Source organism: Hippichthys cyanospilos, chromosome 6 (assembly GCF_059441005.1).
Source record: "Hippichthys cyanospilos isolate Australia breed blue-spotted pipefish chromosome 6, RoL_Hcya_1.0, whole genome shotgun sequence".
NCBI lineage: Eukaryota > Metazoa > Chordata > Actinopteri > Syngnathiformes > Syngnathidae > Hippichthys > Hippichthys cyanospilos.
In genome coordinates, this window is record NC_142374.1 from 20,362,882 (window position 1) to 20,377,744 (window position 14,863).

The window sequence follows — 14,863 nt, forward strand, 5'->3', positions numbered from 1 at the left end:
GCGGCTACCGGTAAAACGCATGCTAGTTGTAACGACTTCAGCATGTGGGGACGTAGTTTGACGCAGTCGCGCTCCGATTGGCCACCTCTCAATGAACTACCAGTGTGCTGCGCTCCGATAGGCTAATACGCTCGAGTGACAGCCGTTTTTGACAAATAGCGAGCTGCCACAATGTGATAAGGAGCGGTACCGAGGCCTTTTTCTAACATCTTCCCCGCCTCCTCCTCCTTTTTCTTTCGCCCCTCAGCGCGCAGCAAATCTCGTCTGAAAGAAACTCGACTTTTTTCACCTTCTCCGTTCTTTCACGGTGTCGTTTGCAAACCAATTTGGAGACGTTGAGCCGGCACCGAGTGCGATGCTGAGGCTGATTTTGCTGGTCGCGCTCGCCGGGCTCTCCCGAGCCAGCGACGTGCTCGAATTAACCGACGAAGACTTTGACAGCAGCATTGAGGACCTCGATCTCATCCTTGTGGAATTTTACGCGCCCTGGTAAGACATCGTAACGACGGATTGATTTTCGCAATGTGTAAGCGTAAATTGCTAATAAACAAAACAACCAGGCTAGCGTGATTGGATTTTAACCTCTTAAATAGCATGCAGGTGTGCGAAGTTTCCAATAACGTTATTGTTTAAACGCACATATTTATTGAAATAAGTTTTCACACTATTATCGTGCTGGAAAATGTGTGTTTTTATTGTCAAGTACGATAGCTAGCTCGTGATGGAGTGTTAGCATGCTAGCAAGTAGCAAGAGGCGAAATTGTAACTGCAATGAAACCACGAACGTCGATTCAAGGCTTGTTTAAAATTTACTAATTTTTAAAAAATCGTAATCCAGGTGACTGTGAAACGTCAAAAAGCATTTTTTCCACTTCCTTTATTGCACTTTAAAAGAATCGCACTAGGAAGTTGTAGGCGTTCCCGTTCACTGTTGTAACCCTCCGATTGGACCGCGAAGTTTGGGTGGCTGCCTCTGATTGGTTGATACAATTTGTGACGTTTTTCTATATTCCGTAACATGAAACGTTTTTAAAAGTGAAACAAAAGCGTGCTTTTCAAAGAAACAGCGCGCAGGAGCAGAAACTTTTTTTTTTCCCCAAAAAATGCTTTATACTGTGTTCTCAACAAGTCTTTTGAACATTTAGAACAAGTTATACTGCTGGTCTAACCCATAAATCAGCAAGTTTTGTCACTGACTCTTTAGGTGGTAAAACAATATATAAAGTATGTATTTTCGCATGATGCACACAAGGTCAATTACACAAGTATTACCCCTAGAGAGAATTTTAAAAGTTGCTATTTTAAAAGACAGAAAATAACAAAAGTGGGAGCTCTTGTGCCACGACTCAGGCGTTGAACCAGAAGGTCTCAGTTTAGAATTTGAAACTTATCGTCTATTCTGGTTCCTGTGAGGAACAAGGCACGACTCCACCCTAGTCAGTGCCTTAAGCCTTGTATTCTTTATCTTGCTGGCGGTCTTGTTTAGTTCAATAATATCTTGTTAGAGTTGTGAACATTCCCAAGCAAACACTTACCTCAGTCGTATTTACATAGCAAAACTCAAATTACGCAACACAATTGTGTATCTAATGTCTCTGTCCATTTCAGGTGTGGTCATTGTAAACGTCTCGCCCCCGAGTACGACGCAGCGGCCACGAGACTGAAAGGCATCGTCCCCCTTGCTAAGGTGCTTGACAGTGCAGTTGTCTGCTTTTAACTTGTTTTTGAACTCATCACCTGAACGCTTTTGATTTTTCTCGTCTAGGTTGACTGCACAGCTCACAGCAAGACCTGCAGCAAATATGGAGTCAACGGCTACCCCACGCTGAAGATCTTCAGAAAGGGAGAAGTCTCTGGGCCCTATGATGGCCCTCGATCGGCAGGTGCATTGGACTTTATGGCGCGATTTCTTGATTTGATGCTATTACGTTTGTCTTCTGGAAACCATATAACAGTGCAAAGCACACTGTAAATTGCAGGGAATGTAGAAAGAGAGTAGATGCTATCAACAGATGTTGTTTAGCTATGATAGTGTAACATCCAACATATATGCTCAAAGGTTAAGGAGCAAAGCTTTCTTTGGGTCTGTTAAAATGGTCATTCCTTGTTAATGTTGTTTAATGTTTTAATTTTCAAAATTTGGTTTTGTTAATGCATTTGAATTGTTGCTGAAGCTTGAGGCATTGCAAGGTGTAGTTCCTCTATCCAGAGCTAAGGGTACCAGAAGTAACATTATGATGGCTACTTCATAGAGATGCTTAACAATATCCCGGGCATGCCACATTTCTGATGTGACTGCATAATTCAAACCTCAAAGTACAAACTCTGAATTGTATTTAGTGATTCAATTTTGTTTCGCTAGTATCTAAGTTCAACTGGTGCTTTGTGAAGTGGTGTAAAGTTTTGAAGAAATAAATTGGTAATCTCAGCTCCCTAAACCTTTAAAAATGCATGCGATATCTTTAACCAGGACTTTTTTTTTTTGTCCTAGATGGGATTGTCACTTTCCTGAAGAAGCAGGCCGGCCCCGCCTCTGTGGAGATCACCACCGAGGAAGACTTCAAGAATTTCATCGCAGATAAAGATGCGAGTGTAGTGGGTGAGCCTGCGCATTTTCCTGAAACACTGCCAAAATGTATTCGTATTATTAGTATCGGTCGCTCTCTTTTGAGCAAAAAATGCTGTATTGGAATAGAAGGGTCTTACTTTAAAATGATGCGGATTTTGTGTGTCATATTCATAAGTGTCACTACTCTGGAATTGAGTAGTTGTACTGGTATTTGGTCTGGCAAATAGTTTCATGACTGGTTTTCAAAACAAAACAAGAAGAAGCAAGTAGCACGAAAGAGGAAGTAGACACTGTTACTGTAGTTTGCTATGTCACAGAAAACGACCGGTTGGGTGAGCTCTGTGCTCAAAGCTTTGTGTTGACGCTGCTTTACAACTTTTTACATCAAATCGTTCAAAAAATATTTTTAGCACGCCATAAAAACGACATGACCAACATTCAAATACATTTATCGGATTAGTCATAAATGAGAGGTTTTAATCCTACAAAGTGTCTAATTTGAACATTAACTCCACTTTAATAAAAGACACTGCAGACTATGATTTATGAAAATGTATTGCATACAAAATTTGAATTTAGTTTAAGCCTCTATTATTATAATCTCCCCCCCCTAAAGCTCGCCGCCATGAAAGTGAAGTTGGAAGCCATTTGACTCGTTTCCTTATTTGAATCGTCTTCCGCCAGGCTTCTTTGCCGACAACCAGAGCCCAGCGTACACGGAGTTCCAAAAGGCCGCCAACGACCTGAGGGAGAACTACCGCTTTGCCCACACCAGCGTGGAGGCGCTCCTCCAGAGCCAAGGCGTGGACGGAGAGTGAGTGCGCCTTCTGCTTTGCGAGTCATCGCAACAGGCAGTCCGACTAGAACTGGACTTTTGATTTGTTTTTCCAGGGGTGTCGTCCTGTTCCGCCCACCCAGACTCAGCAACAAATTTGAAGATAGCTCGGTCAAATTCAGTGAGGACACATTCACCAAGAACAAACTCAAGACATTCATCAAGGACAGTGTGTAAGTTTTTTTTTTTTTTTTTTTTTTTTTAAGTCATGCATAGGTATGGGACAAGATTATTATCTTATTTTTTGCGTTGACTGTACACAGGGGAATGCGATTTGCCCTGCAAGATAGTAAAATGTCACCCAATGTGGTGACAACTTGAAAATAAACCTTACAGACCTGAATTAAGGGCAGGTTCGCCTCTGTATGGTTGTATTTTGAAGTGACAATGACTAACTTGACTCGCAAGACTCTCGGTCTAGGAACCGCGAGTCAGCGCCACATTTTTCTGAAATAATGTTCAATTGCTAATGCAGGACGCTAAAAAAGGAATTAATTACGCTGACGATGTTTGTTGTAATTCGCATGTTGCTAGCGTTTAGCATAAATTAGCCGCTAACTAGCAGCGCTTGAGTGCTGGCGAGAGCAACCGGATTACCGTTGAAAGGCAGTTAAATAGACTATTACTCCATTAATGCTGACAGTCTGATGAGTTACCGTTTGTACTGATCACATTTGAACAAACCAGGCTGATTCAAAATGTGTGTTCTGTGATCATCGCTTTGGGTTATTGACCATTATATATGATCAAAGAATTGTCTAAAAGCTGTGTAAGCATAAATGTGGCAATTTGGTCTGTGTTTTATACTTTTTAGCACACAAAAAGAAAAACATATTTTTATTTGAATACCAAAATACTCAGTATTTGCAACCATATTTTTATTTGAAGACCAAAATACTCAGGAGTATTTTGCAGGAGTATAATTGCAGGAGTAGTTCAGGATGCCCTGATTACTTTGTGATGTTTTGCATTTGCCGTTGAAGAAAAAGATGGTAAAATGATTACATTTTTAAAAATATATGAATTTTTTTTAAAAAAATATATGAAACTTGAATTGATTGCTTTATGGGAGAAAATTAATAAAAAAACAAATATTTTTCATTAATAAACCACATTATTTCTCGGACCCCCGCGGTCAGGCCACGGACCCTCGGGAGTCCGCACACCTCACATTGAGAACCACTGCTCTAGCGTTTTCAGTGTCTGCAAACTGATCAGTTAACACCTGCCTCTCTCTCCCTTTCTCAGTTTTGGAATCTGCCCCCACATGACCGACGACAACAAAGACCAGCTGAGGGGGAAAGACCTGCTGGTGGCCTACTATGATGTGGATTATGACAAAAACCCCAAAGGCTCCAACTACTGGAGGAATAGGTAGAGGAATAGAAAAATTGGAATTGAGTTTTTGCCGCTTTGGTTTGCATTGTAAAACTCTAGCGCGCCTTTTGTGTTTCCAGGGTGATGAAGGTGGCAAAGAGCTTCTTGGACCAGGGTAAGAAGCTCAGTTTCGCCGTGGCTGACAAGCATGCGTTTGGCCATGACTTGTCCGAGTTTGGGCTGGAAAACAAGCTAGGAGAGCTCCCCCTGGTGGCCATGCGTACCACTAGCGGAGACAAATACGTCATGACCGAAGAGTTTACGTAAGTTAGGCGTCATCCGGAATCTTCTCGATTCCCCGCTGATGTTTTTTTCTCCTCTTGAACAGTCGTGACGGAAAAGCTCTTGAGAGCTTCTTACAGAACTACTTTGATGGCAACCTGAAGCGTTACCTCAAGTCTGAGCCCATCCCAGAGAAAAACGACGGACCCGTCAAGGTGACTTTTAATAACGCCACCGCTCGCGTTTACTCCCAACTTGATGGCATGTGACCAATACATGGCAATCTGTGATCAATTACAATTAATATTAACTCAGATTCATTTTTATTAGACAAGCAGTCAATGGGAATTATTTGTTTGTTTTTTTGGTTGCATAAATCACGTCAAAGTTCCGTTTTAAGTGACCTAGCAGTGAATTGACTTGGTCATACTTTTTTTTTTTTAACCCGTGTGACATTGTTACAAATTATGTAAATTCCCTTTTTTTGATATCATAAAAGAGTCAATTGTGGGGGGAAAAACACTAAGAAGCTGAAATTCCAGCAGATGATTAAAACATGTAAAATTTCAATATGCAGCGATTCTGACATTTCTCTGTAATTGCAGCTGGACCTGCGAGATTTTGTGTACAAAAATAATCATTGTCCAAAATTTGGACCATTATCATTACAATTTTCTTATTTGTGTTTTAATAGGATTTTTTACATTGATTTTCCTTAGATTTTTGCAACATTCCGTTGAACGGAGGTCAAACATGGTAAACAAAAAAATTCTTTGACTTGTTTTCCCTCAAGACAGTAGATGGCAGTAGAGACCACTTAATGGCTCCGTCTTAAAAAAATGTCATTTCACAGATTACAAAGACGGACGATTTTCAATTTTTTTCTGGGTTTTAATAAATTTAACCTACATATGTATGGCTGGAATTGATGCCACAGAACAATTTGAGTGGTTGAAGGAAAAAAAAAATCTTCTATAAATGCTTATTAATTAGAATGGCATAATTAGATAAATGGGGTTGTATATTATATGGTTCTAAAAAAAAGGTTAACCTATGTGCATTTTTAGGTTTTGGTCGCAGAGAACTTTGACTCCATCGTCAATGACGACAGCAAAGACGTGCTTATCGAGTTCTACGCGCCGTGGTGCGGTCACTGCAAGAGCCTGGAGCCCAAATACACTGAGCTCGGAGAGAAGGTGCCACGCGCAAGAATCCACCTCAAATTATATTTCATTTGTGATTTGGAAATTGACCCTCACTTGCCTCTATTAGCTCGCCAATGATCCCAACGTGGTCATCGCCAAGATGGACGCCACGGCTAACGACGTACCGTCCCCTTATGAAGTCAGCGGGTGAGTCTACAGCAAAATTTTCAAACACGAATGGAAACTGCTGCAGAAACAAGTGGGTTATGAAGTCATTCAAAATGATGAAAACATTGTTTCGTTTAGATTCCCAACAATCTACTTTTCACCAGCCGGAAGTAAGATGCAACCAAAGAAATATGAGGTAAGTCTGCCGCACCAAATCACCACTCCGGACTCAAGATCATGAAAAACCTACGAGTCAAATTCATTGAGCACTTGTGGTATATTTTTAATATGAACTCAGTGGTTGACAGCAATTTGTGACATTTTAGGGAGGCCGTGAGGTGAGCGACTTTGTCGCCTATCTGAAGAGGGAGGCAAAGAACCCTTTGGTGATGCAGGAGGAGCCCAAAAAGAAGAAGAAGAAGAGTGAGGAAAAAGTGGATCTATAAGAAAATATGAGATTTTTTTTTTTTTTCAAATTAGGGGAATCAACGGGAGAGAAGTAAATTATATTCCACTGTTTTAGTGAACTACAAAATGCTCTGAAGCCAAGTTGATTAGGCCCTCTGCCAATACTGTGGAAGAAGTGGAGCTGTTTGTTTTTAGACAAGGACCACTTTTTCAAATTTAATTTTTTTTGTTTTTGTTTTGTTAAAAAAAAAAAACATCTCGTCTATTCCGCACCTCCGGCTGATGATGCACTCGGGCCACGCAGCATTCGACATCACCTGCCGCTCTTTGTGTTTTACTTGTTGTCACATGGGAAGGTCGCTTGAGTGGTGAACGCCTTCTGTTTGGTTGTCTGTTTTTGTACATTTCAAAAGATTGTGAAATAAAAAGGCCCACAAAACCAAAAATGACTTGTGTGTACATGATGGGAGATGGAAAAAATGTGGTACAGGCTTCATACCCAATATCATTGGTTTACAAGATGTGAACTTACGTAATTTTTTTGGGAGATGGAAAAAATGTGGTACAGGCTTATTCATAACCAATATCATTAGTTTACAAGATTTGAACTTATGTACATAATTTTTAAAAGTCTACTAGATAAGTGACTTTACAGGGTGTGTGAAAATATTTAGCATGCAGCATTTCATTCAATCGGGATATGATTTGGACAAACAAGCCAGGCAGCAAGCTGATTGGGATAACCGCAGTTGGAGGTGTGGCTCAAAATATAGGTGGAGCCAAACACTTTGAGCCACGCCTCGAAATGTGCGCTGCCTTTTGACTATCAAAAATTCCTGACCCAAAAAGAACGGAATTAGTGAGTGGAATCATTTAGATTTTTCTTAGTCCGCGCTGCACTGATTTTTTTTAGAGCAATTAAAATCTCGCAAAACGCGTCTCATTGTAATTGGCTGAAAAATAACCAATCAGAAGAGTGTCACGTCACTGGTTCGTCACTCTCTGCTGCGCCTTGGAAAATTGAATGGGCAAGCGGATATAATCCCCACCCCGGATATCGTTCTTCTTCCCCGGGTATAAATCTTGCAGGGCCGTAGTTCGCTTTCTGGCCGTTCTGATTGCTTTTTCGTTGATGGTTAGGCTGCGCGAAAGAAGGATGAAGTTTATCTTGGCTGCCACGGTTATCGTGGGCTCCGTGTTTTTTCTCGCCTTCGCCAACGGTTCTGCGCCGGAGAAGAAAAAGGGCCCCAAAGTAACCGCTAAGGTGAGTTAATGAGAGACGACTAGAATGCTACAATAGTGCTAATTTAACGTAGCTAATGCTAATGATGCTAATGCGGCTAATGCTAACCGCTCGCTAAGCCACGTCATACTCAGTCCAGCTCGCTAGCTTGCCTTCGGCGTTCGAATCCGTTTGTTTAGCTGGTGTTATTTTTCACTGAGAAAAAATAATCATGCCCGCTGGCTAGATAGTGTGAGTTAACTTAATATTGCGTGAATGTTTGATAGTGTCAATTTGTTTTTTCCTACCTGACTAGCTTCTAGTAATGTAGCCATCATTTCTCTTTTGTTTAACTTTCAGAGATCTTTTCACATGAAGCTTAAAAATGCGTCCCCTCTCGCCCCATAATTGAAATTATGACAACATTTGGAATGCATAGAAGGGGGAAACTTAACCTGTGGTGTTCATAAAGGCGTTAGCTATACGTTAATATATGATGAAAAATGCCATGGATGGGCGAAGGAACATGACCAAAAAATGCGATTGTTAACCTTGATGAATTTTTGGCCACACACAGCGTGTCAAAGAGTGCAGGCATGTTTCTTGTGGCTCTGGAGGAATGTGGTAGCACTGGCACTCGATTAACATAATTGTCACCATTTTAATACTGGTGATTAAATACAGTGTTCATTTCTTTGTTCTAGGTGTACTTTGACATGAAAATCGGAGAGGAGGAAATCGGAAGAATCGTCATCGGGGTTTTCGGGAAGACCGTGCCCAAGACCGTTGACAACTTCGTGGCCTTGGCAACTGGAGAGGTAAAAGGGATACTTTTTTTTGTTATCAATTCGTTTGGTTATTTATTGTTATTATTATTTTGGTGGAAGGTTGGTTCTCGCACCGAGACTGATTCCTATTCAGAAATGTTTACCTCCTTTCAAATGACCAAAAAAAAAATCCTCGGTTTATTCAGTAAATAAAAATCAGATGTACTCAAGTGAAATGAAGCCGCAGACAAGCAATGTTGTTAATTAAATATTAATTAAACAAGACCCTCAATTATTTAATATGAGTAGTTTTGAATACAAAACACTAACATATGAGCAAATATTAATTAACAATTACACATAAAAAATACACATCTGAGAAAATTATAAACCTGCATAAGTGACTGTTTTGAAACATAAAGAAGAAAAAAATGAAAATGTAAAAGAAAACAATAAAAGACATGTTAACGGACAAACATGCAGTAAAGTGAAAATAAAACAATCATGAAAAACACTCATAATAAATATACAGAACACACAAAACTATATGTAATAAACAATTTTAAAAACCAGTTAATGGGCAAACATGCAGTAAAGGGAAAAAAAACAAATTTATTCATGAAAAAGCACTTATACAGAAAACACAAACTATATATAATGATCAATAAACTTACTATAGATGATAAAACACAAAGGAAAAAACATGATGAATAATGTAATTATAATAAAGAGAAACATTCTGTAAATCAAATAAATATATAAAAAAACAATGATTAAATGGGGGAGAGAGAAAAAGTAATTTAAATTGTTGCGGGTATTTGTTGGAACATAATCACTATAAACAAGGAAAACTAATAATATTGCTTGTAATTTTTTGCCATATTTTAATAGTATAAATGTTTTTTTTTTTTTTCTCACAGTTTACTGCGGGAATTCTTAATCCAACACTGTAGCGATGTTGTCCACACATCATGAATTTGTACGCGTTTAGGATCGCTCACCGTCTTTTTTTTGTGTTGTCGTCGCAGAAAGGCTTTGGCTACAAGGGCAGCAAATTCCATCGCGTCATCCAGAATTTCATGATCCAGGGAGGGGACTTCACCAAGGGAGACGGAACCGGAGGTAAGACGTCGCAGCTCTGAATTCGGTAAGGGTAGCGGCGCTGGATTGGGGCCAGCCGCTCAGCCGCGCCCCTTTTGAAATGCGCCAAGGCAAGAGCATTTACGGCGACCGCTTCGCCGACGAGAACTTCAAGCTGAAGCACCACGGCCCCGGCTGGCTCAGCATGGCCAACGCCGGCAAAGACACAAACGGCTCGCAGTTTTTCATCACCACCGTGACGACCGGCTGGCTGGACGGAAAACACGTCGTCTTTGGAAAAGTGCTGGAGGGAATGGTGAGATTTACGCACACAAAAAACACAAAATTTGGTCAAAGACAAACAGGTGTCGCTGAAATAGTTTATAGTGAATTTTTTTTTGTTTTTATTTGTTTTTAATTTTGTTTCATAGGGTCTGTTCAAAAGGATATTTTTATTGTTCATTTTTGGTAATGCACACGTCACTTCTAGCAATTTGTCAATCATAATTTGATTAAATAATTTGGTTTTAATTACCCAATTTGGGTGTTTTTGAACCTACACTTTAAAAAAAAAAAAGGTTTTAAAAATGCACATTTTACTGCAAAATATCAGCAACTTGGCTGCCAGAAAAGTTTTGTTAAATTACGCTAACGCATTTTCTACATTTACGGACAGAAACGGTATTGATACTGTTGATTTTACACTGTACATTTTGCAATTGTAAAAATTGACTCGTTATTACTTTTCCAGAGAATCATAAACAATTGTTTTTGAAACTTTGTGAGTTTGTAATTGTGAAAATTACATGTAGTGGAAAATCAATAGTATCAATACAATTTTTGACTGTAAATGTAGAAAATGTGTTACCGTAATTTAACTGTACTTTGCCGGTAATTTTTATTACATATAAAATATGTATTGTATTTATATATTAAAATAGAATGTATAATATATATACATTATTGTATTGTAACATATTAATATAATATAAATTTACTCATATAATATAAAATTAGCGTCAGATTCCTTTTTTTTTTTTTTTTTTTAAATAGTGCATCAAAGTTATGGTCCATTAAATAAAATTTACAAATGGCTATATCCACCGCAAGGGCCACCGGAAGATATCTTATTGTAAGGATAGTCAGAATTATATTTTTGTCATTAAACTGCTGTATAGTTAATATCTGAACACTGTGTAAGGAATTAAGACTTTGTAAAGTGGTTCTTGGGGAAAGAAAAAAAAAAAAGTCAATTTAAGCTGTTTTTCTGAAAGTGGCCTAAAACATAACCTGGAACTATGCATATAAAAAAAAATATATATATATATATATATAATATATATATATATAAAACTTTGGGATATCCGCTTCTTTTTCATTCAATGACGTCACCGTTGCGGTTTAGGATGTGGTGAAGAAAATCGAGGAAACCAAAACGGACGGCCGAGACAAGCCCCTGAAAGACGTGGTTATCTACGAATGCGGCGTGATCAAAGTGGACGAGCCCTTCGCCATCGCTAAGGAGTAATCACAAGTGCAGGTGGGAGGGGATTTCATCCTGCGGGCCGCCCGGCGTGGAACACTTCCAACGAGTGCCAATGACGGTCGCCTGGAAGCGCCGCGGGCACGCCATCAAGCATTCCAAGGTGCACTACTTCAAAGGTCAACCTTTTTTTTTGTAATTATTAAAAAAAAAAAAAAAAAAGGAACTCCTCGAAATAAAGCTTCCAGGTTTTGTTAAATTCTTGATTTGTTTTTCTTTCAATGTTTTTACTTTATTTGACTCAAGTTTGAAAAGTGCTCAGAAGTAGTAATTCCCTCAATGACCGCTAGGGGGAGACATTTTCTTTAAATAGCTTTCCTATGGCTGGCTTCAAATACAGCCACCAGGAGGCAACATTGAGCCATAATTTTGGAACTAATTTCACTCATCTTTCCGCACGCACTTGCCACATTAGCGTTGGAAGTTGTTATTTCAAATTCTCCACGCGAACAGCATTTTTCTTGAATGACATTTTTGGACGCCAAAGTGCTTCAATGTGATTGGTTGTCCCAATCAAAACAGGCGCTAGAGGGAGAAAACTTGATCATCTTTCAAGTGTTGGCCACACCTTCTGTTTATGTCTCATCTTCCTGACGCTTCCTTGAGGCGTGTTCCAACACACTCGTGGCAAACGAGTTGCAGCCCTGCCTTTGCGTGCTCCATTTGCCGCACATATTTATTAAGAAAAATATTAATAACTACTTTGCATAATGAGAGGCCCACTAAAGTAACTGTTTATTCAAGGTTTCTTACTATTTTTTTCTCATTCTCTAACTTCTTTCACAATTGGAAATTTTAGCATCAGTAAGTTGCTACATGTTCCAATTTGTTTATTCTTGATTTGAAAAGATGTACTCTTCTTGTCACTGTATTAAGTTTGTGAATACCTGGTTTAAAAGTTAAACAAAATACAGGCACAGCGGTTTATGAAGGAGTCACTAACACAATTTATCATAAGGTGGCTATATGGTGTAATTAATTTGCCCTTAATTTTGAAAGTAGTTCCAGTCACTTCATTAAATTAGGTTGGTGAAAACCTGCTCTAAGATTTAACAAAATAAAGGCAAACAACAGTATGTACTGTACAGTCATTATTATGATACAATTCAAGAAGTTGCTTCCTGTTCCAATTAATGTGCTCTTAATTTGAAAACAGTAGTGTTCCTGTCACGGCATTAATTAGGTTCGTGAATATCTGCTCTAAACTTAACAAAATAAAGACAAGCAATGGTTTTCAAAGGAGTCACTATAACACAATTTAACACATTGCTTCATGTTACAATTTATGCACAATTTGAAAGTAGTTTTGTACTTTTCTTTTAAAAGTTTACAAAATGAAGGCATTCTGTTATTTGCAAAGAGTCCTCACAATTCAACAGGTTGCTTCAAGTTCCAATTAATTTGCTCCTAATTAAAAAAAATTAAGAGTTCCTGTCACGTGACACCATTAAATTAGGTTTGTGAATCCGGTACATGATTTAAAACCTAACAAAATAAAGGCACATAACAGTTTGCAAAGTAGTTCCTATAACACAACAGGTTGGTTCAGGTTCCAATTAATTTGCTCTTAAATAGAAAATAACAGTACTGTTCCAGTCATGGCAGTAAATTAGGTAGTGAATACCTGCTCTAGGACATAACAAAATACAAACAATGATTTTCAAAGGTGTCTTAACACTCTTAATTTGAAAAGAAAAATTTACTGTTTCTGTCACGGCATTAAATTAATGTGAATACTTGCAGAATCTAACGTGTTTTCGCAAACCACTGTTTTGAGAAGTGCTGCTTTAAGGAATGACCTTGAACACAATCGGTGGAACAACACATGTAGACAGAAGTTAGACGCATATATATTCTTTATCCTCTGACAATTGACTAATATTACAGCCATTAGAATAGCTTAATGAACTTGTGACACTGACAAATCCAAAAAAAAGATCCGCTTCCTCGTCTTTGTGCCCTTTTGCCACTTACAAACTTTCTGTAAATCAGGGCTAAAGTGTACCAAAGCGCTGCCAGGAAGTGCGCTGCTGGTGTTTTGGCCAGATCCAGTCAGGCATCCAATGACTCATCAGGACGGGGACAAATATGGAAAGAATTCCCGGGAATCCTTAAAGCCCGTCTTGTTTGGACGGTTAGCGATCGGGAGGATTGTGCGGCCAAACCGTGTTGTTGTTCACCTAGCGGCCCGCGCAGCGCGGGCCGGACATATCTGACATAGTTGTGCACGCGAGCCTTTGTCACCGAGATTAAAGGAGAATCGCCGCAAACAAACAAGGACAGCGCATCCCGGCACGCCGACTCAACCTGTCATTTACACTTAGCTACGCAAATGCCTTTTTTTTTTTTTTGAATACACCACGGAAATGTACAACGGTTAGAAGGGCCGCGGCCATAAGGAAAATTCGATTGAGTTACACAAGATAAAAATAATCATCCGAGCAGAATGGAGTTGTGTAATTATCTCACTCCATCCCATTTACTTCTGGTACTTTGGTGAGTAATCAGCCATTGAAATACTGAAGTATTATACTCCATACAATAAAGTAATCACTTTAGATCCTGTAGTATGTAATAAAGTACTAAAATATTCAATTGCCTTAGGTAATGAAGTACTGAAGTACCGTATTTTCCGCACTATAAGGCTCACCGGATTATAAGGCGCTCCCTCAATGACATATTGCAAAACTTTTTCCATATATAAGGCGCACCTGATTATAAGGCGCACCATCGCCTTTTTAAAAAAATTAAGGCTTTTAGGTCTGCCCTATAGTGTGGGAAATACGGTAATTATTTACTCTATACATTGAAGTATTTTCGAAACTTCAGCATGAAATGAAGTAACAAAGTAATCAAATAATTTAGGCAATGAAGTAGTGAAGTAATAACATACTCTATACATTACAGTAATCACTTAGTTTCAGTACTTTAGCATGTAAAAAAGTACTAAAGAATTCAATTAACCTATATACACTCTCATGTGTGTTGTGTGTGTGTGTGTGTGTGTATGTATATATATATATATATATATATATATATATATATATATATATATATATATTTATATATAATTTGTGTGTGTGTGTATTTATATATGCCAGTATATATAAAAATAAAAAAGTACTTGGGATTGATTGTCCCGACAAACGACAAAAACTGCTTTCGGATTGAATGAATTTGCTGTAAAAACATTGGTCTACAAAATGTTATTTGATGACACGGCTTATTTTGATCATTTCTAGTCCGTTTTCATTTTCAGCATGAATATTTTGTAACGACTTAGAGCAGTTTGCTTAAAATGCGGTGCCAAGGAAGTACGTGTGAGATTTGTATGAAGCACCTCCTTTTGCCGTAATCGCATAATCGACACGATGGTGTTGCAAAAAATAAATAATTTCAAAAAGGGGCGTTTGGGTCCAGTCCACAAAGATAAGCAAAGACAAACAGTTCAGGGGGGAAACAAGAAAATATAAATATACAATACTCGGCGTGGGAAAGGTCAAACGTGGGAACTGGGCCTTGTTGCT

The 14,863-nt window shown here is 38.7% G+C and overlaps 2 protein-coding genes across 2 annotated transcripts; both read left to right on the top strand.

The window, feature by feature from the left end:
* Window positions 1-199: 199 nt before the first annotated feature.
* pdia3 (protein disulfide isomerase family A, member 3) lies at window positions 200-7,170 on the top strand. The gene is made up of 13 exons (XM_088417627.1): window positions 200-489; window positions 1,609-1,687; window positions 1,766-1,883; window positions 2,492-2,599; window positions 3,254-3,383; window positions 3,461-3,577; window positions 4,653-4,778; window positions 4,862-5,044; window positions 5,110-5,218; window positions 6,071-6,199; window positions 6,276-6,355; window positions 6,455-6,512; window positions 6,643-7,170. The coding sequence occupies exons 1-13, from the start codon at window positions 356-358 to the stop codon at window positions 6,760-6,762; spliced, it is 1,491 nt and encodes a 496-aa protein (XP_088273753.1). The 5' UTR covers window positions 200-355; the 3' UTR covers window positions 6,763-7,170.
* A 599-nt stretch (window positions 7,171-7,769) lies between these two features.
* ppib (peptidylprolyl isomerase B (cyclophilin B)) lies at window positions 7,770-11,535 on the top strand. The gene is made up of 5 exons (XM_088417246.1): window positions 7,770-7,988; window positions 8,651-8,764; window positions 9,742-9,835; window positions 9,925-10,109; window positions 11,199-11,535. Exons 1-5 carry the CDS (start codon window positions 7,857-7,859, stop codon window positions 11,319-11,321), a joined length of 648 nt encoding a protein of 215 aa, XP_088273372.1. The 5' UTR covers window positions 7,770-7,856; the 3' UTR covers window positions 11,322-11,535.
* Window positions 11,536-14,863: the final 3,328 nt, after the last annotated feature.